This window comes from Cnephaeus nilssonii, assembly GCF_951640355.1.
Source record: "Cnephaeus nilssonii genome assembly, chromosome: 7".
In the NCBI taxonomy this organism is placed as follows: domain Eukaryota; kingdom Metazoa; phylum Chordata; class Mammalia; order Chiroptera; family Vespertilionidae; genus Cnephaeus; species Cnephaeus nilssonii.
In genome coordinates this window covers 34,220,672-34,248,052 of record NC_137078.1, presented here as the reverse complement: position 1 = coordinate 34,248,052, position 27,381 = coordinate 34,220,672, and the positions used below count along the sequence as shown (strand labels likewise).

General features: G+C 39.0%; 1 protein-coding gene across 1 annotated transcript in view; it reads left to right on the top strand.

Annotated features, from left to right (window-relative positions):
• Positions 1–27,381, top strand: part of RPAP2 (RNA polymerase II associated protein 2) — a 107,237-nt gene that overhangs the window by 16,230 nt on the left and 63,626 nt on the right. Inside the window, exons 7-9 of the mRNA XM_079776029.1 lie at positions 12,950–12,985; positions 15,105–16,041; positions 21,915–21,997. Coding sequence (XP_079632155.1) covers positions 12,950–12,985; positions 15,105–16,041; positions 21,915–21,997 — 1,056 coding nt within the window. The remainder of the gene's footprint in view (positions 1–12,949; positions 12,986–15,104; positions 16,042–21,914; positions 21,998–27,381) is intronic.

Genomic DNA, 27,381 nt, shown 5'->3' with positions numbered 1-27,381 from the left:
CCACTTGATTGTAAGTAACCAATCTATACTGTCACATTGTAAGTAACCAATATACACTGTCACATTGTACGTAGTGCAACTATAGCCCTTATTTATGTATAATGCTTTTTAGTATTTAAGCATATCAGTGTATTTTATACCTAGAAGCGTCAGTGTTACCTTGATTTCTAAATTCTTATGGGCAAGGATTATGTCAGTTTATTTAATGAGTCCACTAGAGGTCACTGTGTTTTCACAGAGAATGATATTTTTATGTGCTAATGATCAGAATTCTAGAATTCAGTATTTTAAGAGTTTGTCTAGCTTTTGCACATATAATAAGCTCAACAGGAATGTGATATTTTAAAGAAAGTCTATTCAAATTGATACAGGGTTATAATATTCAGAACCTATTTTAAAGCAGGAAAAATGCTTCTTTTAAATTGTGGCATTTAGTATTTAATGCAGAGATTTTTATTAGCTTAAAAGTGAATCATCATAATAAATAATAAATCACATCACAATCATTTTAATGATAGTTATCTTATTACTAATATTACTTTATTAATTATTGAATACTTATTTAATAATAATAATAATTTTTAAATAAGAATAAATTTTAAAATCCACTCAGAGAATTAATATTTTATTGCAATAACTTCCAAAATTTTTGACTACTATAATAAATGCATTTTACATTATGATTCATCACATACATATAACTGAAACAAAAGTTTTATGAAACAATACCTTCACTACATGAAAAGCCTCTGATATTTTGTATTCTGTTGCTTTTTAAAAATGCTGGTAGCACTGAATTGGTTGGTCCTGATCTGCAGTTTTAAGAGCACTGCTTTGCTGGATCTAGCTTAGGGTTTCTTCTTATACTATAGCAAAGTCTGTTATCAACACTAAGCCTCAGTTTCCTCATTTGTAAAGTAGAAAGTTGCATTTGCGGTCTTAGTTCCCTTTAGTTCTGATGTATTACAGTTTTCAGTTAGTCTGCTGCTATAGTGAAAGTCTTCTAGTAAGGAAATGTCTTCTTTATAAAAATAATAAAAATTTAAATGATTAGCATAAGACTAGGGAAACTTACACTATCTTGTCCTTGTAGGGAAGTCTCTCTTATTTAAGAATTTAGAATAAAAGTTACTTCCGTTTGTGAAGATGAAGACTGGTAAAGGTTGGATCAAAGTTTTTAAATTATGAGCAACCAGGAATGCTTTATTCTATGTCCAGAACAACTTGAAGTTGACATCTGCAGGAACACCATGATATTACACACCATTTGGAAATAGAATACTGAATTTGACAGAGTTTGGTCTTTCTTAGATTACTGTGAAAGCAAATATATACTTATTCACCAGATTCTAAAATACTAAAACCTATAGTGTCTCAAAATTTCTGATTGTTTTATACCATAATCTCACTATCACAATAAAAAATGTATAAATAGATCAAAAACATTTAGACAAATTTATGAATTCTAGCTCCATACTTATATCAAGGCTTTGGAGTCATAAAGGGCCTTAGAGGTTTTCTAAGCCTTCATTTTTTATTATTTGGGTATGAAAAAATATGTGGAGTATATTAATGTCATGGAGAACAGTAGTGCTCCTCACAAAATGTCTCCTGATGCCCCGTCAGAGACAAAAACGGTCCTGATGCAGTATGATGCTTCTCATGTTGTGAGTTAGAGACTTTTTACCCACTTGGTGGCCAGAAACAGACCACATACAGTTTTGTTGCTCTGAGACAGTGTATTCATTGAGGTAGTTGCATAGTTGCATTTATAAATTCTGTTTGGTTGACTGTAGGATCAGACAAATTTTTGAAAGAGGGAAGTTTCTTGAATTGTAACAGAAAAAAATCAGGAGTTAAAACTAAGAAAAACATATGTTCAGAATCAGATTGTGATTTAAAAGATCAAATTGGCGTGAAAAGAATGGTTAATGCTGACAGAGCTAAAAGCGCCATCATGTGGCTCAGGTTAGGGGATTTTCACACATACTTCTTGGCAATAAACATAGTGTAATCTCAGATGTGCGGAAGCCAAAAACCTCTGCAGAACAACTTTTATAACCTCTTCCTGAACAGCCAACTCTGTTGCTTGATATACAGAATAAAAACTTTCTGAAACAAAGTTTAACATGTCTTAAATTATATTTGAAAAATTCCCACTACAAGAAGCATTGTAGCCTGTTGCTTCTGTTGGTTTATCTATAATAATAAAAGGGTAATATGCTAATTAGACTGAAAGTCCTTCCGGACATCATTACAGATGAAGCCACCGCCGGAGTGCGGGATCCAGGCGCTTGCCGGTGGCTGGAGGGAAGCCGCCCAGGTCCTAGGTGCCTGCCGGTGGCTGGAACAAAGCCCAGGTCCCGGGTGCCAGGGGGAAGCCGGGGGAAGGAAGGCCCACTCTTGCACGAATTTTCGTGCATCAGGCCTCTAGTATACATATAGTATACATATTCTAAGCGATAAACAGATGTACATAAAAACATACATACAAAAGGTTTTTTAGTATGTTATTTCTAGTTTTATTTACTTCGCTAAAGTTACAGTTAATCATCTAATTTATACAATTAATCATCTAATTTATACTTTAGTAAAATAATATGAAAACATTTATGAAGAACAAGCTTGAAGCGTATTAAATAATACCCTTAACTAACATGATTACTTATTTTTGTTTTTTGAATTGAGCTTATCTCAGTTAAGTTGAGAATAATCTCCAGGGCAACAAAAACTTTAAAGGGAATAGAAGATACTTCGAAAGAAGAGAAATGACACTTTTAACAAACAAAATACTTTTGAATTTCCTTTATTTATTTTTTAATCCTCACCTAAGGATACTTTTCCATTGATTTTTTAGAGAGAATGGAAGGGAGGGGGACAGAGAGAAACATCGATGTGAGGAAGACACATCAATTAGTTGCCTCCCGCACGCACCCCAACCAGGGCCAGGGATCGAGCCTGCAACCAAGGTACATGCCCTTGACCAAATCGAATCTGGCATCCTTCAGTCCTCGGGCCAGTGCTCTATCCACTGAGCCAAACTGGCTAGGGCAAGCGTGTCAAACTCAAAGGCTAACACAGGCCAAATAAACAAGGTTTAAGTTTATGTGGGCCGCAAAAAAAACAAAAGCTTTGATTTTCATAAGAAATGTAGGTTTATTTCGATAGAGACATGCTGAATACAAAGGGCTGAAATAAATGAGTAATTGTTAACATAAAATAGAACATTTTAATAAAAATTAATATTTTTTTTGAACATTAACTTACCAGACACTGAATAACTGCACAAATTAATAAGCATAACTCAAACCTATTTTCTTGTTCTCCAAAAGCAAAGTATTTCCTGTTGCGCACACCAAACAAGTCAGTACAAGATTAATGACGTGGCCATCAGCTACTAAAATATTTGCTGCTAGTATTAGTGGAGAGAAATGGTGGGCCTGTGCGTAAGGCGAGAAAGGGAAATGAGTGCAACACTATTACAGTAATCAGTCATTATTGAGCATTGTAGTTCGTTATTAATAATTATGTATAATAGGATATTGTAAAAATTAAGTTACAAAATTTTTATTAAAATGTTTCTTACATACCATTATATTGGCTGTGCTGCAAAAATATTAATTGTGTGGGCCACGTGTGGCCCGCGAGTTTGACATGCTTGGACTAGGGCAAAACTTTTGATGTTCATCTAAGAAAGGATAGAAAAGAAAGAGCAACTTAACTTGGTGCCTCCTTTTTAAAACAGCTCGTAGCAAAAACAAACTGAAGCTCTGTATTGAACTTATTATCCAATACCTCATTAAATTTAAACTTAGTTTATTTTTTTTGTTAGGTACTATTTCTGTTTTATAGATTGGGAATCAGGGAGAGTATTAACATCACTCAAAATATCTAGAAACAACATTTACTAGTTGTGTTGTTGTTTTTTTAACCAATAGACAGAAAAATGAAACAAAGGAAATTTGGAAAATAGTAGCTTGTAAACTATATTGAGTTTTTACAACAGGAGTTAAGCAAAGATGGTATTCTCACAACTTTTGGGGTATTTTCTGACTTTGATTGGAGGCAGCATGTTGTAGAAAGAGCTTAGACTTTGAAAGACCTAAATTCAGATCCTAGATTTACTACATGTTAGCTATAGTGACCTTAGGAAGTCAGCTAACCTCTGAAAGCTTCCATTTCCTCCTCTATAAAAAGTTATGTTATGTGAGGATTAAATGAAATGTTATCTAAAACCACGTAGCAGAAAGTGTGGGAAGATGAAAAAGTTCTAGAGATGGATGGTGGTGATAGTTGCAGGGCAATATGATTGTACTTAATACCACTGAACTGTACACTTAAAAATGAAAACTGGTTAAAAGGGTAAAATTTGTTATGTATTTTATCACAATTTTTAAAAATCTACCTACCATATAGTAGGCACTTACTATATTCTAATTTTCCCCTTGCCTTCTTTAGAGATTGAATTTTTTTTTTAACTCAGTGTTTTTCTCAAAGAATATCAAATTGTGTAGCTGGAGATTTCTCATAAAACTATCTTGAATTGTATGCATGATTTAGAATAAAGTTTACATTTTGATTTCCCCATGATTCAGCCATACTTGAACCTCATTTTTTGGAACTATTTTGCCTCCAAGATCTTGAAATAAGAGTTTTCCGTCTCTGACCACAACCTCTATCTCATCTACAGCTATCACTCCTAAGTGTGCTTTGTGACCTCATTTTGACCTCCTGCCTCTACATTAGCTCTGTTCTTCTAGGTTGGCAGACCCTCGTTAAATTTGTTTTCTTGAGTTCTACAGTTATCAGTTACAGTATTGTCCTCTCAAGTAATCCCAGATTCTTTCTCCCTTAACCTTCTACAGTGTCCACCTTCACATGTCATCCTTTTTTTTTTTTTCCTGAGCTTAGGTTGCTGAACATTATTGGGTAAAATCCTCAAATAAGACCTTTAGCACTTTAGACAAGCTGTCTTATTTAATTAGGTTCTCACAACATCCCTGGGGAAATATTGCTACCCACCGTATTGATAGTGGAACTGAGGCTCAGAAAGGTTTACTGACTCACCCTGAAGGTTTAGTCACTCCCACTTAGCTCATATATTGATTTCAGACTTAAACCTAGATTTGTCTGGCCCAGAGCCTGTTCTCTTTCCATTCTTTGGCCCTGTTTCCAGTTCATTCTGTCTCCTCTCAACTGTGTGCTCATCTGTGGTTGTTTTTTTCCCTTTGTTTCTTCTCCCTCCCCACAACCCCATTTATCCCCTCTATGCCCGCTTCCACCTCCACCTACCCCCCACCATCACCATACTGTTGTCTATGTCCATGAGTTCTCTCTCTATATATATTTTTTTTTTTCTCAATCCCTCTACCACAACCATCCCAACTTTGTTTCTTGCTAATAACTCTCATATATTCAAACCTTTTTTTCCTCTCCTTAAACTTTGAACCTAACCCCCAACTCATAGTGCATAATTTAATGTACTGCTTAACTGAAACAACTGAGGGCATCCAGCAGAATCTCCTCAACATTATTTTCTTTGTATGCTCTCTCATTTCTCTGCCTCATTGCTAATGTACTACCTCTAAGTTACTGATTCTGTTCTCCTCTCACCAAGGCCTTGCTTTATGACTTATTCCTATTTTCTTCCTCTTTAATGCTGTTTTCATATTGATTCTTTTCCATCTATTTTAAAAAGGAAAAGAATCCTGAAAAATACCAATTAAATTTAGTAGTTCTATAGTAATTAGTTATATTATCAAGAGTTATTTCAGTAGAGTAACGCCTACAAATTCCAGGAGGCAGAGGGTTGATGATTGAATAGGAAATAGGGAATTGAAAATGATGAGTGCAGATTTCTTTAAAGAAGGCTTACATTGAAAGGAGGCAGGGCTGTATGATTGAAGAACAGGGTTTAAAAGATAGGATACATTTGCTAAAAGGAAAACATACAAAAGGAAAGAGGAAAAGGGAGAGGTCTGTGAAGTAAAACATCCAAGTAAAATCCATAGGATTAGCTTCAAATGCCTTATTGTACAAGCTATATCTATCTTTATAGACGCAGCTGAATCTGAAGCTTTTCTTCATTAGTTCAGCATGAAGTGTTTAAAAATTCTCTAATTTCCTGTGGCAGCTCATACATCTCTCCTGGTACTTATCAAGTACTCTCTTGAATTATGTGATGCAACAGTGTAGTTCTCATGAGCCGTGCTGTTGGGGTTTGATTCCTGGCTTTACCAATTATGAGCTGTGTGACTTTCAGCAAATGACTTTGGTACTCAGTCTTTGTAATGGGATGATAGTAGCAAGTATATGATTCTTACGAGGATTAATATTTGTAAAGCTCTTAGAACATGTGTTTTCCTTCTACTAAATTGTAAGATCCTTAAGAATAGGAAACTATTCTTTGTATTACCATACCCCGCATAGTCCATACATATAATAGTTCATAATTTTACATAATTAGGAATTTGTTGAATGATGGAATATACTCTGTATTTGCAGGTTAGCCATTTAGTGTAAGAATCCAATTGAGAATCACTGTATCTGCACATACTTTCTTCCTTACAGTGATACTCAGACCCCAGGATAGGACCAAATGCCAGACAGCTACATGGTACTGAACCTTCATAATTTTAGGCATGAAGACTTGGACCAGGAAATGTGATAAGAAGAGTGAGAGAACTACAAGTGGAAGTGGGAGAACGTAGTCAACCGGGAATAAAACACAATTATAAACGTTAGCATATTATTTAGGCCAAAAAAAAACCTCTACATGGGAGTTATAAATATCCCTGTAGCAGTCAAGGCCAATCACCACCCAAGCAGTGTCATTTGTTTTCTTTGAGAAACACCAAACCATGGTAGCTTCTATGATTACAGTTTTAGTGAGTGGGAAGAAGTAGGGTAAACAGAATAATTTGGATGATTGGGAAAGGATACTCCTCATTTGGCTGAGGGACTTTAAGGAAGGAGAAAAAAATAGATTAAATTTTTACTCTCAGGCAACTCACTGCCATTGCCTTATTTTGCCTTTTCCTTTTAAATGTTTTTATTATCTTTCTTGGGGAATTCCTGAATTGCAGGGCAATCTCTAGAGCAGGGATGCCAAATACTGGTTTCATCTTGTATGCCTTCTGGTGTGTGGCACTGAAAAGGAGTATAGTCGAAAAGAATGCCTTGGTCAGTTAGCAGTGCCTCCCATAACTAAGAAGAGGATTGCCAAGAGAGCCTGCAGTGCCTCCTATGCTTGAAACTGAACAAAAGATGAATGGGTTATCTAGGTAAGAGTTACATGGTTGATGCTGTGATGTTTTAATTATATAGAAAAACTAGAGGCCTGGTGCACGAATTCATGCATGGGTGGGGTCCCTTGGCCTAGCTGGCAATTGGGCCAATCAGGGCCGTCTCACCCAGTCCCCATTGGGGCGATCGGGGCTGGCCCTCCTGGGGGAGGGACCGCAGGAGTTGGCTGGAGGGGGGGAAGGGGGAGGGACCAAGGGAGGTTGGCTGGCCGGGGGAGCTTGGCTGTGGGAGCACACTGACCACCAGGGGACAACTCCTGCATTGAGCGTCTGCCCTCTGGTGGTCAGTGCACGTCATAGTGACCGGTCGACCGGTCATTCAGTCATTCTGTCACTTAAGCTTTTATATATATAGATACTTGTAACTGACATTTTTCTCTGGTTGTCTTTAAATGTCATAACTCAAATGATTTCTGGTTCTATCTAGCCATTTAGCTTGATGTTTTTTAATTGAAGGTTTTTGTAATATGATCTTCATTGCAACCCTATTTTGTCCTTTAAATGGAATTTATGCTCAGTGTCTTAGCTTCTCTTTAATGCTTCCTTATATTTACTTTTTTTCTAACAATTAACTTTTTAGAGCAATTTTAGGTTTACAATAAAATGGAGAAGAAGGTACAGAGATCTACCATATGCCTCTTGCCCCCATATAAATCATACCCTCCCCCATTAGCAACATCCTCCTTCAAAATGGTACATTTATTACATTTGATGAGCCTACATCAACATGTTCTTATCACCTAAAGTCCATGGATTACATTAGGGTACACTCTTGGTATTGTACATTCTATGGGTTTGGACAAATGTATAATGGCTTCTATCCACCATTGATAATATCAGGCCCTAAAAATCCTCTGCACTCCACCTAGTCCTTTTCCCCCCTTCCTACCCCCACCCCCACAATTCCTGATCTTTTTACTGTCTTCATGGTTTAACCTTTTCCAGAATGTTATATGGTTGGAATTATTAACAGTATATAGCCTTTCAGACTAGCTTCTTTCACTTAGTGATATGCATTTAAGTTTCCTACTTGTCTTTTCATAGCCTGATGGTTCATTTCTTTTTAGTGCTGAATAATATTCCATTGTCTGGATGTAGCACAGTTTATTTATCCATTCATCTATTGAAGGACATTTTAGTTGCTTCCAAGTTTTGTCAGTTATGAGTAGAGCTATTATAAATACCCATGTGCAGGTTTTATATGGATATAAGTTTTCAACTCCTTTGGATAAATGCCAAGGCACATAATTTGTGGGTTGTATGGTAAGAGTATGGTCAGTATTATAAGAAATCATTGAATTGTCTTCCAAAGTACTCTACTATTTTGCATTCCATCAGCAATTCAGCATTTGATGTGTTCTGGATTTTGGCTATGCTAATAGGTGTGGAGTGCTATTTCATTTTTGTTTTAATTTGCATTTCTCTGATGGCATATGAGGTGGAGCATCTTTTCATGTGCTTATTTAGCATATGTATATCTTCTTTGGTGAGGTCTCTGTAAGGTCTTTGGTGCATGTCTTATTTTCTTCAGGCTACTGTACCAAAACAGTGCAGACTGGGTGTCATATAAGCAACAGTAATTTTTCTCATAGTTATAATACAGAGGCTTGAAGTCTGAGATCAGGATGTCAGGATGATTAGGTAAGGACCCTATTTTGTTTTTTTGTTTTTGTTTTTTTTTAATTTCTTTATTGATTAAGGTGTCACATATTTGTCCTCATCCCCCCATTCCCATCCCACACCCCTCCCCATGGATGCCCCAACCCCCTGTTGAACTTAAGCATTGGTTAGGCTCTTATGCATGCACACAAGACCTTTGGTTGATCTCTCCCTTCTCCCCCCACCCTCCCCTATCCTCCCTCTGAGGCCCGATAGTCCGATCGGTGCCTCCTTGTTTCTGGTTCTGTTCTTGTTCATCAGTCCATGTTGTTCATCATTTCCCCTAGATGAGCGAAATCATGTGTCACTAGAGATGTACTTATAAGAATTGAATGTGCGACGGGCAATAATAGTTATGCTGACAGGCAAAAGATCAGTCTGTAGTGAGTTTCTTTCTGGACCAACAGTTCTTTTGAGACCCAATATCAATGTCCACCAGTTCCTTATGAGTACGTGTCGGCACTGACCCCTCAGCTCTGGATGGTGGACAAATGGTGATAATGCAGGTCCCACTCCCTCTGGTTTGGTCTCGGCCGGACCCAGGGGGGGCACGGCTTCACCCGGACCCGGGACCCAGGCTCACCCGGATCCAGGGGCCCTCGGCCTCGCCCGGACCCGGGGCCCCAGGCTCACCCGGATCCAGGGGCCCTCGGCCTCGCCCGGACCCGGGGCCCCAGGCTCACCCGGATCCAGGGGCCCGCGGCCTCGCCCGGACCCGGGGCCCCAGGCTCACCCGGATCCAGGGGCCCGCGGCCTCGCCCGGACCCGGGGCCCCAGGCTCACCCGGATCCAGGGGCCCGCGGCCTCGCCCGGACCCGGGGCCCCAGGCTCACCCGGATCCAGGGGCCCGCGGCCTCGCCCGGACCCGGGGCCCCAGGCTCACCCGGATCCAGGGGCCGGCGGCCTCGCCCGGACCCGGGGCCCCAGGCTCACCCGGATCCAGGGGCCGGCGGCCTCGCCCGGACCCGGGGCGCCAGGCTCACCCGGATCCAGGGGCCGGCGGCCTCGCCCGGACCCGGGGCGCCAGGCTCACCCGGATCCAGGGGCCGGCGGCCTCGCCCGGACCCGGGGCCCCAGGCTCACCCGGATCCAGGGGCCCCAGGCTCACCCGGATCCAAAGGACCCTATTTTGGGTTGCAGACTTCTAGTTATAGCCTCACATGGTGGAATGGGAAGGGATCTTTCTGGTGTTGTTCATAATCCCATATATGATGGCTTTGCCAACATGACCTAATCACCTCCCAAAGTCCTCACCTAATACCATCACACTGGGCATTAGGATGTAACATATCAATTTGGGGGGGGGGGGGGCGGGACACAAACATTTAGACCCTTTGATTTTGTCAGTGTTCTGAATGTGGGCTATTTTAATAGGTATATAGTGGTGCCTCGTTTTAATTTTAATTTTTCTGATGACCTGATGTAGAGCATCTTTGTATATGTTTATTTGCCATATGTATATATTTGTTTTTCTTTTCCTTTTTTTTTTTTTTTGAGAGAGAGAGAGAAGAAGGGGGGCTGAGAGAGAGAGAGAGAAACACCAATTTGAGAAACATCCATCAGTTGCCTCCTGTACACCCCATACTGGGGGTCAAATCAGCCACCTTTTGGTGTACAGACAACGCTCCAACCAACTGAGCCACACCAGCCAGGACTCCTTTTCTTTTTTTTTTTGTTCTGTTTTTACTATGTTTTTATTGATTTCAGAGAGGAAGAAAGAAGGAGAGAGTGATAGAAACATCAACGATGAATCATTGATCAGCTGCCTCCTGCATGCCCCACACTGGGGATCCAGTCCACAACTTAGGCATGTGCCCTGACCGGGAATTGAACCATGACTTCCTGGTTCATAGATTGATGCTCAACTACTGAGCCATGATGGCTGGGCTCTTTTTCTTTTTTTTAATGTATCTTCTTTGGTGAGGTATCTGTGAAGTTCTTTGGTCCATTTTTTAATTGCATTGTTTGCTTTCTTATTGTTATATTTTGAGAGTTCTTTCATATTTTGGATAACAGTTTTTTTATCAGATATGTCTTTTGTAATTATTTTCTCCTACTCTGTTGCTTGTCTTTTTATTATCTTGACAGTATCTTTTGTAGAGCAGAAATTTTTAATTTTAATCAAGTCCAGTTTTTCAATTCTTTTTTTTTCATGGATCATGTCTTTGGTGTCAGATTGAAGAAGTCATCTAGGGTTTCTGCTTTGTTATCTTCTAGTAGTTTTACACATTCGCATTTTACATTTAAGTCAGTGATTCATTTTGGGTTATTTTTGTAAGGGTGTCAGATTTTTTTTTTTTTTACATATAGATGTCCAATTGTTTCAGTGCCATTTGTTGAAAAGACTTTCCTTTTCTCCATTGTATTTGTTGCTTTTGCTCCTTTGTTAGAGATCAGTTGATTATATTCACACTAGAGTCCTGGTGCATGAATTCGTGCACCAGTGGTGTCCCTTGGCCTGGCCTGTGGGATCGGGCCGAAACCGGCTCTCTGACATCCCCCGAGGGGTCCCGGATTGCAAGAGGGTGCAGGCCAGGCCGAGAGACCCCACCGGTGCATGATTGGGGCCAGGGAGGGACATGGGAGGTTGGCAAGCTGGGGAGGGACTGTGGGAGGGCTTCAGGGCGTGTCTGGCCCGTCTTGCTCAGTCCTGATCAGCCAGACCTCAGCAGCAAGCTAACCTACCGGTTGGATCATCTGCCCCCTGGTGATCAGTGCACGTCATAGTGACTGGTCGACCGGTCAACTGTCTGCTCCCTGGTGGTCAGTGCACATCATAGCAAGTGGTGGAGCAGCCTTAGCATATCATTAGCATATTACACTCTGATTGGTTAAATGGCCAACCGGACAACTGGACAAGTAGCATATTAGGCTTTTATTATATGGGATGGGTCTATTTCTGTAACTTTCTATTCTATTCTACTTACCTATTTGTCTGTTCTTTCTCCAATAACCACACTATCTTGAGTATCATAGCTTTATAGTAAGACTTGAAGTCAGATAATGTTAGTTTTCCAACTTTGTTCTTCTCCTTCAATATTGTGTTAACTAATCTGGGTATTTGCCTCTACATAAAAACATTAGAATAAATTTGTTGACACCAACAAAATAATTTGCTGGGATTATGGTTGGATTGCATTGAATCTGTAGATCAAGTTGAGATGAACTGATATCTTGACAATATTGAGTCTTCCTGTTGATGAACATGGAATATCATTTCATTTATTTAGTTCTTTGTAAACTTACTTTCGTTTAATCCATTTTGTAGTCTTCAGAAGGCACTTTTTCTGAGTCACTTTAGAACTATGTTACAGGTTTCTTGTTCTCTTGGATTTATTTGCTTTTATATTTGTTCCTTTTTACTAGTATATCTGGCTAAGAGCTTTTTCCTCCCCATTTTTAATATCATGATGCTCAGCCAAATGTGATTGCTGGTATTGCATAGCAAAATTTTTCATCGAGTTAAATTAAACCATCTGTATACATAGTTTACATTTATACTATAATATAACTGCTTTCTCAGAAATTAGGGCAAAAAATTTTACTAACCATATAAAGGAAATACAAGAGCTTCTATAATATCTGCCCTCAAAGAGCTTGTGGTTTATTTAAGAAATCAGAATTAAACATGAAAAGTAAGACATTTAGATAATATTCTAGTATTAGATCATAGAAGAGGACATGATTAATATATATTAATTGTACATACTTTGCAATTTAGAGGAGGGAGTGATTTACATTAGCAGGTTAGACAGGGAAACCTTTATTGGGCTCATTGAATTTGAACTTAGTCCTAAAATATTAGTAAATTTTGGGTAGAGATATTAATCCAGATTTCTTGTGGATGAGTTTCATAGTACTTTATCCCTTAATTTTTTCTTCAAAAAAATCTTTATATTTTCTATCCAATGTAATTATAGTAAACACTTGAATGTGTTTGACATATCAGTTACCTTCAATTTTCTATTTCTGTGTGTTTGTCACAGGCCCCCTGATTTTCAGCTGCTACAGGAGGGACAAAGGTATGGTTGAATCAGTATCACTTACCTTCTATATATTCATGTTAATAAAAACATTAAGAGTAAACCAGGTGATATGGGCTCTTGGACTTCCTGTACTGATGCATTATGTAAGTGCCCATTCTAGCCCATACAAAGAAATATTTGCCTTGTACAGCTTTTTCTTTTCTGATGGTAAGATGATGTGTTTGCTATGTATGATTTATTGTACAGCTCTTTCTACCAAGAAAGTCTAATTGAACCTGTTGAAATATGACTCAAACACAGCTTCCATCTGAGATAATATGCTGCTTTGTCAACCAGATTGTGCCAATTAACATTTGTTGAAAGGTTTTTATAGTCTTATTTTATAGAATTTCAAAACATTAATGTATCTGTTATTTAATTATTTGAAAGAGTGTCTAAAGCATTAATAGAGGTTCCAAGTTGTGATTTTTTCCCCCTAAAATCCCCTCATGATGTTGCTTTCCCAACCTTAATCATCTCTCAAAACACATCCTTTTATCTCCGAGAATAAATTTTCCTGGTTATTAGTCACTACCTTAGTTACATGGGCTTGAGCCATAAGTGAGAGATACTGACTTATTAATGTATTTCTTTAATTTATAGCTCAAAGTAGTACAGAAAAACATAATAACTTCAAATCCAGGGGAGAGTCTGAAATATATGAAAGTTTAATTGTTCTATTTTTTAAAAAAATTATACTTACAAGAGACAAGTCCCTGATGATATAGGCTAGATTCTAACTAAAAAATTATATCTACTACTGAATAAACTTGCCATCTTTTCTCCATTTCCATTCACAACCTTACTTTCAACTCTATTTTTCTTCTTTTACTCCCCAATCCCACATGCTTTTATTAAACTGCTGCATTTTTTTTACTTCATTTTTTAAAAATCATTTCTAAAAATGTAATAGCCTTTTGGAGGAGTAGTTTTAGGTTTAAAGAAAAATTGCACAGAAAGTAGAGTTTCCATACACTCACTACTCTGTACATGTTTCTTGATCCAGAATCCTCCTCATTTGGATCTTTAAAGTTCTTATAGTTGCATTTGCGTAAGAGTAACTGCTCACCTATCCTTCTTTACCTCAAGGTTGTATAGACAAAGCTACTCTTTGCCTTTACTCTTTCATAATTCTTAATCTTTTTTAAACCTGAAAATTGAAGAAATATAGTCAAAGGGAAAACTTGTTTTTTATTGTTAGCATTATGTTGTAATTCTAGAGTTTAAAATATAAATATCTTTCATTGATAAATGTTGATTTTCCAACTTTATATTTTATTGTGACTGACTTACTTGTGTTTTTCATTCTTTGGAACTTTCTGTATTACTATCAGCTAGAGTTGGAAAATGTTTAAACATCTCTTTTTATATTTATATCTTTCAAAGTCTAAACAAAGTTCCCTGTAATAAGTAAGAGTGTGTGTGTGTGTGTGTGTGTGTACATATCTAAAAATATATGCTTTTTTGCTGGTTTGAGAAACCAGTAATGAAGTTTTCAAAAGAAACCCTCTTTTAAAAAAAGAATATATGAAACAGAAATGGAGCAGGCTAAAATAATAATTCAGTAGGTTGTTTTTGTTGTTGTTATTATTGCTGTTATTCTTATTTATTTATTTAATATTTATTTATTTATTTTGAGAGAGTGGAAGAAAGGGAGGGAGGGGTTGGAGAGAGTGAGAGAGAGAAACATTGATGTGAAAGAGAGACTTCAATTGGTTGCCTTTCGCACTCGCCCCAACCAGGTGGGGTTGAACCTGCAACCCAGGTACCTGCCCTTGATCAGGAATTGAACCCATGACCCTTAGGTGCTCAGGCCAATGTGCTAATCACTGAGCAACACTGGTCAGGGCTCTTTTAACATTTTTAAAATAATTAGGGGGAAAGGACAAGGAAAGAAGATAATTATATCGAATAAATAAGAACTGAAGAAATTATGTAATTATAGCTTTCTTCTGAAGTGTGTGTGTAATGGTATGTGTACAGGCTTATGTTTATATAAGCCTATAAATAAGGCTTTGCATAGGGAATAAAAATATCTACCTTGAAAGGTACAAAGTGTAAATACATGGGACATTCTACTTTTCTGTTACAGTTAGTTTGTTTCTTTCTTCTACAGTGGCCATTCTGGAGAAGAAGTACAGTTATGCAGTAAGGCCATTAAAACATCAGATGTTGACAATCCTGGCCATATTGAGAAGCAGTATGAATCTAATTTTTCTAGCACTCATAGTGATAGTAGCAGTGATAATGAGCAAGACTTTGTTTCCTCCATTCTACCAGGAAACAAACCAAATGCAACGGGTATAAGGCAACAGCTGCACAAAAAAAGCATCATGAAAAGGAAAGCTTGTCAAAAATCTAACTTCAAGCAAGAAGACAAAGAACAGGCAGTAATAAATGTTACTGAGCAGTTAGGCAATTGCAGGTTAGATAGTCAGGAGAAAGCTGCTGCTTGTGAACTTCCTTTACAGAAGGTCAATACTCAGGTTTCTTTAAATAGTCATTCGAGAGAAAAATTAGATGCTTCAGAAATTCCTGAAAAGAAATACAATAGTTCAGAAATAACTTTAGTAGGCATAAGTAAGAAAAGTGCTGAGCATTTTAAGAGGAAATTTGTCAAATCAAACCAAGTTTCTAGGTCAGCTTCTAGTTCAGTGCAGGTGTGTCCTGAAGTTGCAAAGGCAAACTTACTTAAAGTTCTGAAGGAGACTTTGATTGAGTGGAAGACAGAAGAAACTTTGAGGTTTTTGTATGGCCAGGATTATGCTTCTGTGTGTCTAAAACCCTCATCAGTCCCTCTGGTTAAAGAAGAAGAGCTTGATGAAGATGACATCAATTCTGACCCAGTCAGTCATTCCCTCACCTTGCGGGAATCTCAGGACAGCTTGGATGAGTCTTTGCCTTTCAGGGCCTCAGATACAGCCATTAAACCACTGCCAAGTTATGAGAGCTTGAAAAAGGAAACTGAAACATTAAACCTAAGGATCAGAGAGTTTTATAGAGGACAATATGTCTTAAATGAAGAAACCACCAAATCACAAGACTCAGAAGAGGTACGTCTTAATGGTGATGAGTTTTCTATATTGCTAGCATATGGAACACTCATCATAGCAAATCTTAGACCAGGAAGAAAAATACTGAAGAGATAATTGTTAAATTTTCAGAAGGCTTTTTTAGTTGGTCAGTCTTTTCATTTAAAATGCCATTTCTGGTAATGTCATTACTATTTTCCAAATAAGTTGAAGTTTGCCCCTGAAAATTTTCATAAATGTGGAACATTTTTCTGTAATGTAGAAATAGGCTCAAATTGTGGGACAGAACTTTCTTTAAACATAGTTCTTCATATACATAGAACCTCTGAAGAGGCTTGTTTTTTCTTTATATGTATTCTTTCCCATTTCTACATGAAGTACGTATCTTTGTGTTATTTTCAGTGGGACTGTATGCAGTGGAGTTGAGTGGTAAAATATGTGTTTGTATAATATTTGGCAAACATGCCCAATTTAAGATATTATAAATGAAAATAATATATTAAAGGAGAGTTTTTGAGAAATAATAGAGAAAATGGAAATAGCACATTCAGGTAAGACCTAGATTTGAATATCTGTTCTGTCCTTTACTAGCTGTATGAAAAGTTAGTTCTTGAGTTTGATTGCTTATCTGTAAATGGGATTGTAAGTAGCTTCTCTTGCTCAATTGTTACGTGTTTTAAAGATAACAAATGTAAAGCATTTATCACAGTGCCTGTCATATAATTGGTACTCAGTAAATAGTAATTATATATGGAGACTGAATGTATGCCACTGAGGTTTAGGGAGATTTTTCAGTATTTCTGATACCCCATTTTGGTTGATGTGTAGTTTGGGAAATGAAGTCATTTGATATGAAGAGGAGTAGGCAATAATCTGGTTTTAACCACAAAACTTTGTTACTAAAGACTTCTGAGTAAATGTGGCTGTAAAAACATTTGGAGATTTAGAAAGAAGGTGAAAGTGAAAATGTAACAATTTAGAAATTTTTTATATTTCTAGAGAATATTACCCTACTCAGTACTATATTTGAAATCACTTCAACTGTATTATTAGACAGTATCTATAACTTTTATTTTAAGTTTGGAGAAACATTGATTTCTGTCAGCTGCATAAACCTATCTTAGTACATAACTTGTTTTATCATTTTTGTGCTTATCAGCCTTAAGAGGGAAAAATTAATCCCTGAAATTTGACTGCTCCTCTGTTGCATAACGTTTTAGAACTTTTCCATTGAAGTATAACTCAATACTGTAGCTCATTGAATTATCACAAATGAGCACTACCCAGACAAAAATTTGAGTAAACCAGAGCCACACTATATCTTCTCCTAGTCATTACCTCTTCCAAAATGAACGACTATTATAATAGCACAGATAAGTTTTGCCAATTTTGAACTGTATATAAATGGATTCACACAGTATATGTTCGTTGGTGTCTAATTTAGTTCTTGCAACATTAAGTTTGTGAATCACTCGTTTTGTTAACTCTAGTTTTATTCTTTTATTGCTATACTGGAGGCATGGTGTATGAAATTCGTACATGAGGAGGAAGGTCCCCTCAGCCCAGCCTGCACCCTCTCCAATCCGGGACCCCTTGGAGGATATCCGACTGCCGGTTTAGGTCCAATCTCGGGGATTGGGCCTAAACCGGGAGTTGGATATCCCTCTCACAATCCGGGACCGCTGGCTCCTAATTGCTCACCTGCCTGCCTGCCTGATTGCCCTAACTGCCCCCTCCCCTGCCAGCCTGATCACCCCTAACTGCCCCCCACCACCGGCCTGGTCAACCCTAAGTGCCCCCCCTCCGCTAACCTGGTCGCCCCTAACTTCCCCCCCTGCCAACCTGGTCGCCCCTAACTGCCCCCCCTGCTAGCCTGGTCGTCCCTAACTGTCCCCCCTGCCAGCCTGGTTGCCCCACGCAGCCTGCTGTTTGGTTGTTTGGTTGCCCCTCACTGTCCCCCTGCCGGCCTGGTCGCTTCACGCAGCCCGCTGTTCAGTCATTTGGTCATCCCTCACTAACCCCCCTGCCAGCCTGATCGCCCCATGCAGCCTGCTGTTCAGTCATTTGGTCGTCCCTCACTAACGAAATGACCCTTCGGTCCATGGGCCAACACTCTAACCACTTAGCCAAACTGGCTAGGGCTAATTATGGATTTATTATTTCTCCTTTTAGTATTATGAATTTTACTTTTAATATTTTGAGACCACATTATTGGATGCAAATGTAAAATTGTATGTCTTCCTGGAAAACTAAACTTTTAGCATTATGGAGTAACCCCCTGCCGGCCTGGTCACCTCACGCAGCCTGCTGTTCAGTTGTTTGGTCGTCTCTCACTAATCCCCCTGCTGGCCTTGTCGCCCCACGCAGCCTGCTATTCGGTCGTTACTGTGAGGGTGTCCCGACTGATTTGCATATTACCCTTTTATTAGTATAGATGGTATTCCATTATAGAAATGTACCACAATTTATTTATATTAATGAGCATTTAGGCTGTTCAGTTTGAGGCTGTTATGAACTGCTGTATGAACTTTCTTATATATGTCTCTGATAATATGCATGCATTTCTGTTGGGTATGTATCTAGGACTAGAATTTCTGGGTCATAATGTATGGATATACATGCAACTATACTAGATAATGATAAATGGTTTGCCAAAATGGCTGTGGCAGTTTATATTCCCCTGCCATACTATGAGAGTTTCCATGACTCCACACTTTCACAATACTTGATATTGTTAGTTTTCACCATTCTGGTGGCATTGCTTTTGGTTACATTTCTCTGATGATTAATGAGTTGAGCACTGTTTCATTTGCTTATTGACCATTTGGATAGTCTCTTTTGTGAAATGCTTAAAAGTGTTTTTTTTTCCATTTACCTATTGAATATACATAGGTTTTTGTGTTTTGTTTTGTTTTTCGTTGATCTGTAGGAATTCTGTATGTATTCAGGACTCAAGCCCATGTTTAGTTATGTGTATTGTGAATACCATCTTCTACTCTGAGACTTGCCTTTTCACTCATTACTGGTGTCTTCAGTCTAATTTATTAATTCCTCCCTTTAGTGACTTCATTAAGAAACCTTTACTTAGCCCGTTATTTAATATTCTAGAACCTATGTTGTTTTTCCTTTTACATTAAGATCTGCAATTCATCTGGGATTGATTTTTGTTTATGGTGAGGAGTATATTATTTCCTTTTTGGGAAATGTGTGCACATCAAAGTGATTGATTTTTTTTTTTGGTTGGTTGTTTGCTCATTCCATCAGTTAGTTAGAGAGATAGGTCAAAATCTGTCACCATAATTATGGATTTATTTATTTATTTATTTACATTGTTTTTTTAATCCTCACCCAAGGATATTTTCCCACTGATTTTCAGAAGGAATAGAAGCAGGGGAGAGAGAGAGAAACATCGTCATGAGAGAGACACATCAATTGGTTTCCTCCCCTCTCCACCACACACACCCTGACAGGGTTTGGGAATCGAACCTGCAACCAAGGTACATGCTCTTGACTGGGAATGGAACCCAGGACCCTTCGGTCCATGGGCCAACACTCTAACCACTTAGCCAAACTGGCTAGGGCTAATTATGGATTTATTATTTCTCCTTCTAGTATTATGAATTTTACTTTTAATATTTTGAGACCACATTATTGGATGCAAATGTAAGATTGTATGTCTTCCGGGAAAACTAAACTTTTAGCATTATGGAGTAACCTTTCTCTACATTGATTTTTTTCCCCCCCTTTATGGGGAGGATATAGTCCATTTACATTTAATATCATAATTGATATGTTTGGGTTTAAACCTACCATCTCACTTGTTGTTCATTGCTTTCTGCATTCCACCTATTCTGTGTTCCTCTTTCTTTCCTTTTTTGCTTTCTTTGTGTTAAATATCATTAATCCATTTTTTACCCTCCATTAGCTTCTTATCATTCTTTTGCTAATTGATAAGTGGTTACTCTAAAAATTAAAATCTGAGTCTTTGTCTTATTAAAGTCTAATGTAATGTAATACTTTTATTCCTTCCTGAACAATTAGAACTTTAGAACTGTAACTCAATTTACCTGCTCTTTACTTATGTGCTCTTGTGTATTTTTGTCCTCTTTACATTTTCAATTCTACAAAATTATTTTTAGTCAATATTCAGTTGGTTTTGTCCAATTAATTACTCTTTCATTGTTTTTACCTTCTTACTGAATTTCTGTTCTTTCATCTGGAATCATTTGTCTTGGGCCTAAAGAATATCTTTTGTTTCTGTTAGTGCCATTTTGCTAGTGATTAATTTTATGTTTTTGTTTGTAACAAAATTTTTTATTGCACTTTTACTTTTGAAAGATATTTTCCTGGATATTGAATTTGAGATTAGAGTTATTTTCTTTCAGCCCATTGAAAATATTCCTTTGTCTTTTGGCTTCTATTTACTTCTCTTATTGCTGCTCTTTTGCAAATATTGTGTTTTCTCCTTTAGCTGTTTTTAAGACCTTTTTATTTTCCTTTGGTTACCCTCAATTTTAAAATCCTTTGTGTAGGCATGGTTATATTTGTTCTTTTGTTTGTTGTAATACTTGATTCTATGACTTCTTTAATCAGTTTTGGAATATTCTCAAATATTACCTGGTGCTCCAGTTAGTTGTGTTAGTCTTTTTCACTGTATCTTCTTTGTCTCTTGTATTATTTTGTGCTTTGCATTATGTGGAGGGAGGAGAGGGGTGTTGGGTGTGACTGTGCTTCATTCTAGATATTTTCCAAGTCAGCATTCTCTCTTCAGTTATTTCTACATTATTAAATCTATCCATTGAGTCCTTTAAATACTATATTTTTCACTTATATAGGATTTTCATTTAGTTCTTTTATGTAGTTTTCAGTGCTGAAATTTTCAACTTTGTCATTTCTTTGAATATATGGAACATTTATTTTAAATAAAACTGATAACTTCATTATCTGGATTCCCTGAGGATTGACTTCTATGGACTAATGTTTCTGATTTTGATCACATTGTTTTAGTGTTTCATTATGTGGCAAACATTGTATAGTAAAAGTTACAGAGATAATTTGAGACCTAGGCTAATGCATCTTCCTCTAGAATGGATTTATGTTTGCTTCTGGCAGATTTGTATTAGTACCAAATCTCCTTAATCCCATCAGGAGTTATGATGATTTGGAGATGGGCTTCAGTCCCTATAAGAGCCAGTCTGTTTCCTATTCATTCTTACTCCTGGAGTGTGATCCTTCTAAGTCCTGGTCTCTAACTTGGGGAGTGTTGCTGGTGCCTCTCCTTTCTTGGCATGCCCCAATGTCTATTAGAAGAGCAATGCTTGGGTTCTCAGTATCTAAATTGTCTCTTCTGAAATTAGTCAGTGGCCTCTCTGGAATTACCTCTCCAGAATCTCAGGCCATAATTCTTTACTGTCTTGTTAGCAATCTGATGCTTTCAAACGCGTTTTCCGCCCCCCGCCCCCCCCCCCCAGCTTTTTCAGTTCTCAACAGGAGGAGTGGTTTGCCATTTCTTGTTTGCCATTTCTAGAAGCGGAATTCCCCATAATATATTTATATTATTTGCTAATTTTTATCCTTTAATTTCCTACATTTACATAGCATTTAGTAGTTTACAAAGTCTTTTTGTATGCATTTTCTCATTCAGTGAAGAAGGTATTAGTATTCCTTTTAATGCAGATGAAAAAATACTCAAAAGTGGGCAAATGATTCAGGCAGGTTTACATAAACCTAATGACTGAACTGATACTTGAATTTAAATTTTATAAATTTCAAGTCTAGGTTTCATTCTGCCATACCACAGGTGTTAACTTTTGTATTTTAATGTTAATTATTCTTATAAAAGAAAGGATGTAAATTCATGTTTTTATTTTGCTTTCTTTAAAAATGTGATTCAGCATGATCCCACCTTTCCACTGATAGATTCAAGTTCTCAGAACCAGATTAGAAAACGCATCGTACTCGAAAAATTGAGTAAAGTGTAAGTATGTAATTGTCATTCCACTTTTAAAATATTTTTAAGTTAACTTGGTATTTATGGGTTCATAATATATAGGTGTTACTGAATTTTGAACAGTGAAGAATAATGTGAAAGGTTTACATGGATTTCTTCACCTGAGAAATTTTGATTTTTAAGATATCCTACCAAGGAAATACTGAAATTAAGTTTTGTGTACAAGATGCACATAGTAAAGAGGAAGGTTGAGATTATGGGAGTAGAAAACCAAACTACCTCACTTCAACTTAATAATCCAGTGAAGTCAGGGGGAAAAAAATATCAAAGCTAGACCCATTTAATTACTGATTTGTGGTAAATGTGCCACATCAGTTTCACATGTGAATAAGACTTTATAAAGTTTTAACAGTCTGTTAACTCACTCTGCATATATATTCATAGAACAATTTCACACTCAGCAACTTGAGTTTTTGTTCAACTCAACTTTGCACTTTAGTTTTAAGCTTCCTGTGGTGGAAATTACTGTTCTTGTAATTAGCCCAGTCATAAATGACATTTAAAAGTTGCAGCTTTGGTTTCTCTTTCAAAAGGAGCTTTCAATCTTTTTTCCAGAGGTATGAGAGCTATTTTGAACTTTTTAGCCTGCATTTTCTTTCTTTAGTAGAAAAGATGGAAGAGTGTTTTTAGTCCTTGCTTAAGGTGTTATGTATGTGGAGAACTCTTAATTATGTGGTTTATTCAAAAGAACAAAAACATTTTTGAAGCCATAGTATTATGAGCAGCTTATTCCTTCCTCTAAGTTTTACATTTTAAATAACTCTTTAATATTTATTGAGTGCTTTTATATGTTAGGCTCTTCATATATGATAAATCTGTTATTAATTTTGCCTTTTATATGTTCTCAGTAGAAGCCCGGTGCACGAAATTTGTGTACGGGGGTGGGGGTGTCCCTCAGCCCAGCCTGCACCCTCTCCAATCTGGGACCCCTCGAGGGATGTCCGAATGCCCATTTAGGCTCAATGCCACCAGGATTGGGTCCAAACGGGCAGTAAGACATCCCTCTCACAATCCAGGACTGCTGGCTCCAAACCACTCACCTGCCTACCTTCCTGATTGCCCCTAACCGCTTCTGCCTGCCAGCCTGATCACCCCCTAACCACTCCCCTGCCAGCCTGATTGATGTCTAACTGCTCCCTGCAAGCCTGTTTACTCCCAACTTCCCTCCTCTGCCAGCCTGGTCACCCCTTAACTGCCCTCCCATACAGGCTTGATCGCCCCCAACTGCCCTCCCTTGTAGGTCTGGTCCCTCCCAACTGCCCTCCCCTGCTGGCCTGGTCACCCACAACTGCCCTCCCTTGCAGGCCTGGTCCCTCCCAACTGCCCTCAACTGATGGCCATCTTTTGGCAGCCATCTTGTGTCCACATGGGGACAGGATCTTTGACCACATGGGGGCAGCCATCTTGTGTGTTGGAGTGATGGTCAATCTGCATATTACTCTTTTATTAGATAGGACAGAGGCCTAGTGCATGGGTGGGGGCCAGCTGGTTTGCCCTGAAGGGTGTCCTGGGTCAGGATAGAGGTTCCCTTGGGGCATGGGGCAGCCTGGGCAAGGGGCCTGTGGTGGTTTGCAGGCTGGCCACGCCACCCCGCAACCCAAGCGGAGGCCCTGGTATCTGGAATTTATTTACCTTCTACAATTGAAACTTTGTAGCCTGTAGTGGAGCCAAGCCTTCTGCTAGCTCCGTGGCGGCAGCCATTTCTGTTGGAATTTATTTATCTTCTATAATTGAAACTTTGTAGCCTGGAGTGAAGGCCTGGGCCGGCCAGGGCTGCAGAAGTTTGGCTTCCTCCATCGCTGGGGGCAACCCTATCCTGCTGCTCTCTCCAGCTCCATGGCTGCAGCCATTTCTGTTGGGATTTATGTATCTTCTATAATTGAAACTTTGTAGCCTTAAGCGGAGGCCTGGGCCAGCCAGGGTGTGCGGAAAGCTTGGCTTCCTCCATTGCTGGGGAAACCCAAGCCTCCCTCCTGCTCTCTCTCTGGCTGCAGCCATCTTGGTTGGGTTAATTTGCATACTCGCTCCTGATTGGCTGGTGCGCGTGGCTTGTGGGTGTAGCGGAGTGATGGTTAATTTGCATATTACTCTTTTGTTAGATAGGATACTTATACATTTCTGTTAAATACTAAAGGCCCGGTGCACGAAATTCATGCATGGGGAAGGAGGATGTCCCTCAGCCCAGCCTGCACCCTCTCCAATCTGGGATCTCTTTGAGGGATGTCCAACTGACTGTTTAGGCCCAATCCGGGAACGGGCCTAAACGGGCAGTCAGACACCCCTCTCACAATCCAGGACTGCTGGCTCCCAACTGCTCGCCTGCCTCTGCCTGATTGCCACTAACCACTTCTGCCTACCAGCCTGATCACCACCTAACCACTCCCCTGCCAGCCTGATCAATGCTTAACTGCTTCCCAGCCAGCCCGATTGCCCCTAACTGCCCTACCCTGCAGGCCTGGTCACCCCCAACTGCCCTTCCCTGCAGGGCTGGGTGCCCCCCCAACTGTCCTCCCCTACAGGCCTCGTCCCCCCCAACTGTCCTCCCTTGCAGGCCTGGTCCCCCCCAACTGCCCTCCCCTGCTGGCCTGGTCACCCCCAACTTCCCTCCTCTGCTGGCGTGGTCACCCCTAACTGCCCTCCCTGCTGGCCTGATCGCCCACAACTGCCCTCCCCTGCTGGCCTGGTCACTCCTACCTGCCCACAACTGCCCTGCCCTGCAGGCCATCTTGTGTCCACATGGGGGAGGCCATCTTATGTGTTGGAGTGACAGTCAATTTTCATATTACTCTTTTATTAGATAGGATTAGGTTAGAAAACAGTATAAGTCACCATTATCTGATTTATAGAACAACCCTTAACTTCAGTTACATAGTTTTTAAAAGTGAGCATGGGTTATCTATACTGGTACATAATCAGTAGAAAGGGATTTATTTGAAAATAGTTTTCTAGAAATTTTAGCTAATAAAAGTACCCAATTTTAAATTTAAGACCATGTAGACATGTCATTGAAGAAATTCTGTTCCTTCTCAGTTTGGGCTGCAACAGAACATACTAAAGGACCCTTGCTCAAAGACCAAATTATTGATATTAGCACAAGAAATAAATTTCAGAAGAGGTGGAATAACTTAAAGAAAAAGAAGCACAAAGAACATTGAAAACAGAATAATTATGGTGGCATAGGAGGTTTGGGGATGGTTGGTTGTTTATAAAAGAGGTTGAGCTTTTTCTCATTATAAAAGTAAGACTTTTCTTTCCATTTGACTACCATATTTTCTCCTAATAATACATTTTAGTGGTTGTGTTTATGGAATAGATTAAAATTGCCATGATCTGAAGAGGAAGGATTTGTGTCCTCTTTCTATATGAAATGGCTGAGCAGAAAAAATAATTAAGACTTTTTTTAAAAAAATATATTTTATTGATTTTTTACAGAGAGGAAGAGAGAGGGATAGAGAGTTAGAAACATCGATGAGAGAGAAACATCGATCAGCTGCCTCTTGCACACCCCCTACTGGGGATGTGCCCGCAACCAAGGTACACGCCCTTGACCGGAATCGAACCTGGGACCCTTGAGTCCACAGCCCAATGCTCTATCCACTGAGCCAAACCGGTTTCGGCAACACATTTTTTGTTTCTCATTGAAACAAACCAATTGCAAAAGGGCATTTTTTAGATAAAGAAAATGAAAGATGTACTGATGATATTGAGGAATTATTATTAATGTATTAATTATTTTTAATTTGGAGTAATAATGAATTATTATGATAATTTTATTGTGGTTGTATAAGAAAATGCCTTTGTTTTTAGAGATACCTGAGGAAATACTTAGGGGTCAAGTGACATGTCAAGGATTCACTTTAAAATATTACAGCAAAAGAAGGAAAGAAGAAAAATGAAGCATATGTAAGAAAATCTCCTGAGAACAGATATATGAGGTTGTTACCACTATTTGGAACATGTTTGAAACTTTCATAATAAGTTTTTTTTAAAAAAAAGCAACACATGCTTATTGCAGAAAATTTAAGCATTATAAAATGCTATAAAGAAGTGATAGTCACCTATAATCCCACAACTCAGCAATAACTACAGATAATATTTTGATGTTTATCCTTGATATATGTGTGTGTATGTGAATTTATACTCTGATTACTTCTGTTATAGTATAAACCTGGAAGAAATGAAACATTTGATGTGTACTATGTATTATATACAATAGCATCCTATCTAATAAAAGAGTAATATGCAAATTGACCATACCCCTGCTATACCCACAAGCCACACCCACCAGCCAATCAGGCGCAAGTGTGCAAATTAACCCAATCAAGATGGCTGCAACCATGGAGTGAACAGGAGGCTTGGGTTTCCCTGGCAATGGAGGAAGCCAAGCTTCCTGGCTAACCCAGGCCTCTGCTCAAGGCTACAAAGTTTCAGTTATAGAAGATAGATAAATCCCAGATACCAGGGCCTCCACTTGGGTGGCTGGCCTTCAAACCACCACAGTCCCCTTGCCCAGGCCACTCTACGCCCCAAGGGAACCCTCACCCTAATCCAGGACACTCTTCAGGGCAAACCAGCTGGCCCCCACCCATGCACCAGGCCTCTAACCTATCTAATAAAAGAGTAATATGAAAATTGACCATCATTCCAACACACAAGATGGCTGCCCCCATGTGGACACAAGATGGCCGCCACAAGATGGCCAGCAGGGGAGGGCAGTTGGGGATGATCAAGCCTGCAGGGGAGGGCAGTTAGGGGTGACCAGGCCAAGAGAGGAGAGAAGTTGAGGGCGACCGGGCCTGCAGGGAAGGGCAGTTAGGGGCAATGAGGCTGGCAGGGGAGCAGTTAGGCATCAATAAGGCTGGCAGGGGAGTGGTTATGGGGTGATCTGGCTGGCAGGCAGAAGCGGTTAGGGGCAATCAGGAAGGCAGGCAGGCGAACAGTTGGGAGCCAGCAGTCCTGGATCCCAGCCAGGGTCTCAGATTGGAGAAGGTGCGGGCTGGGCTTAGGGACACCCCCACGCCCCCACCCCCCACCCCAGTGCACAAATTTCGTGCACCGGGCCTCTAGTTATATATAATTATGGTGGGGGTTTTTTGTAAAAATAGGACAATATTCTATGCATTTTTCACTTAAAATTTATCATGAATATCTTTCCACATTAAGAAAATAGATTCACATTATCATTTTTTAAATATATTTTGATTTCAAAAATGGAGAGAGAGATAGAAACATCAATGATGAGAATCATTGATTGGCTGCTTCCTGCATGCCCCACACTGGGTATTGAGCCTGTAAACCGGGCATGTGCCCTGACCAGGAATTGTACCATGGTTTATAGGTCAATGCTCAGT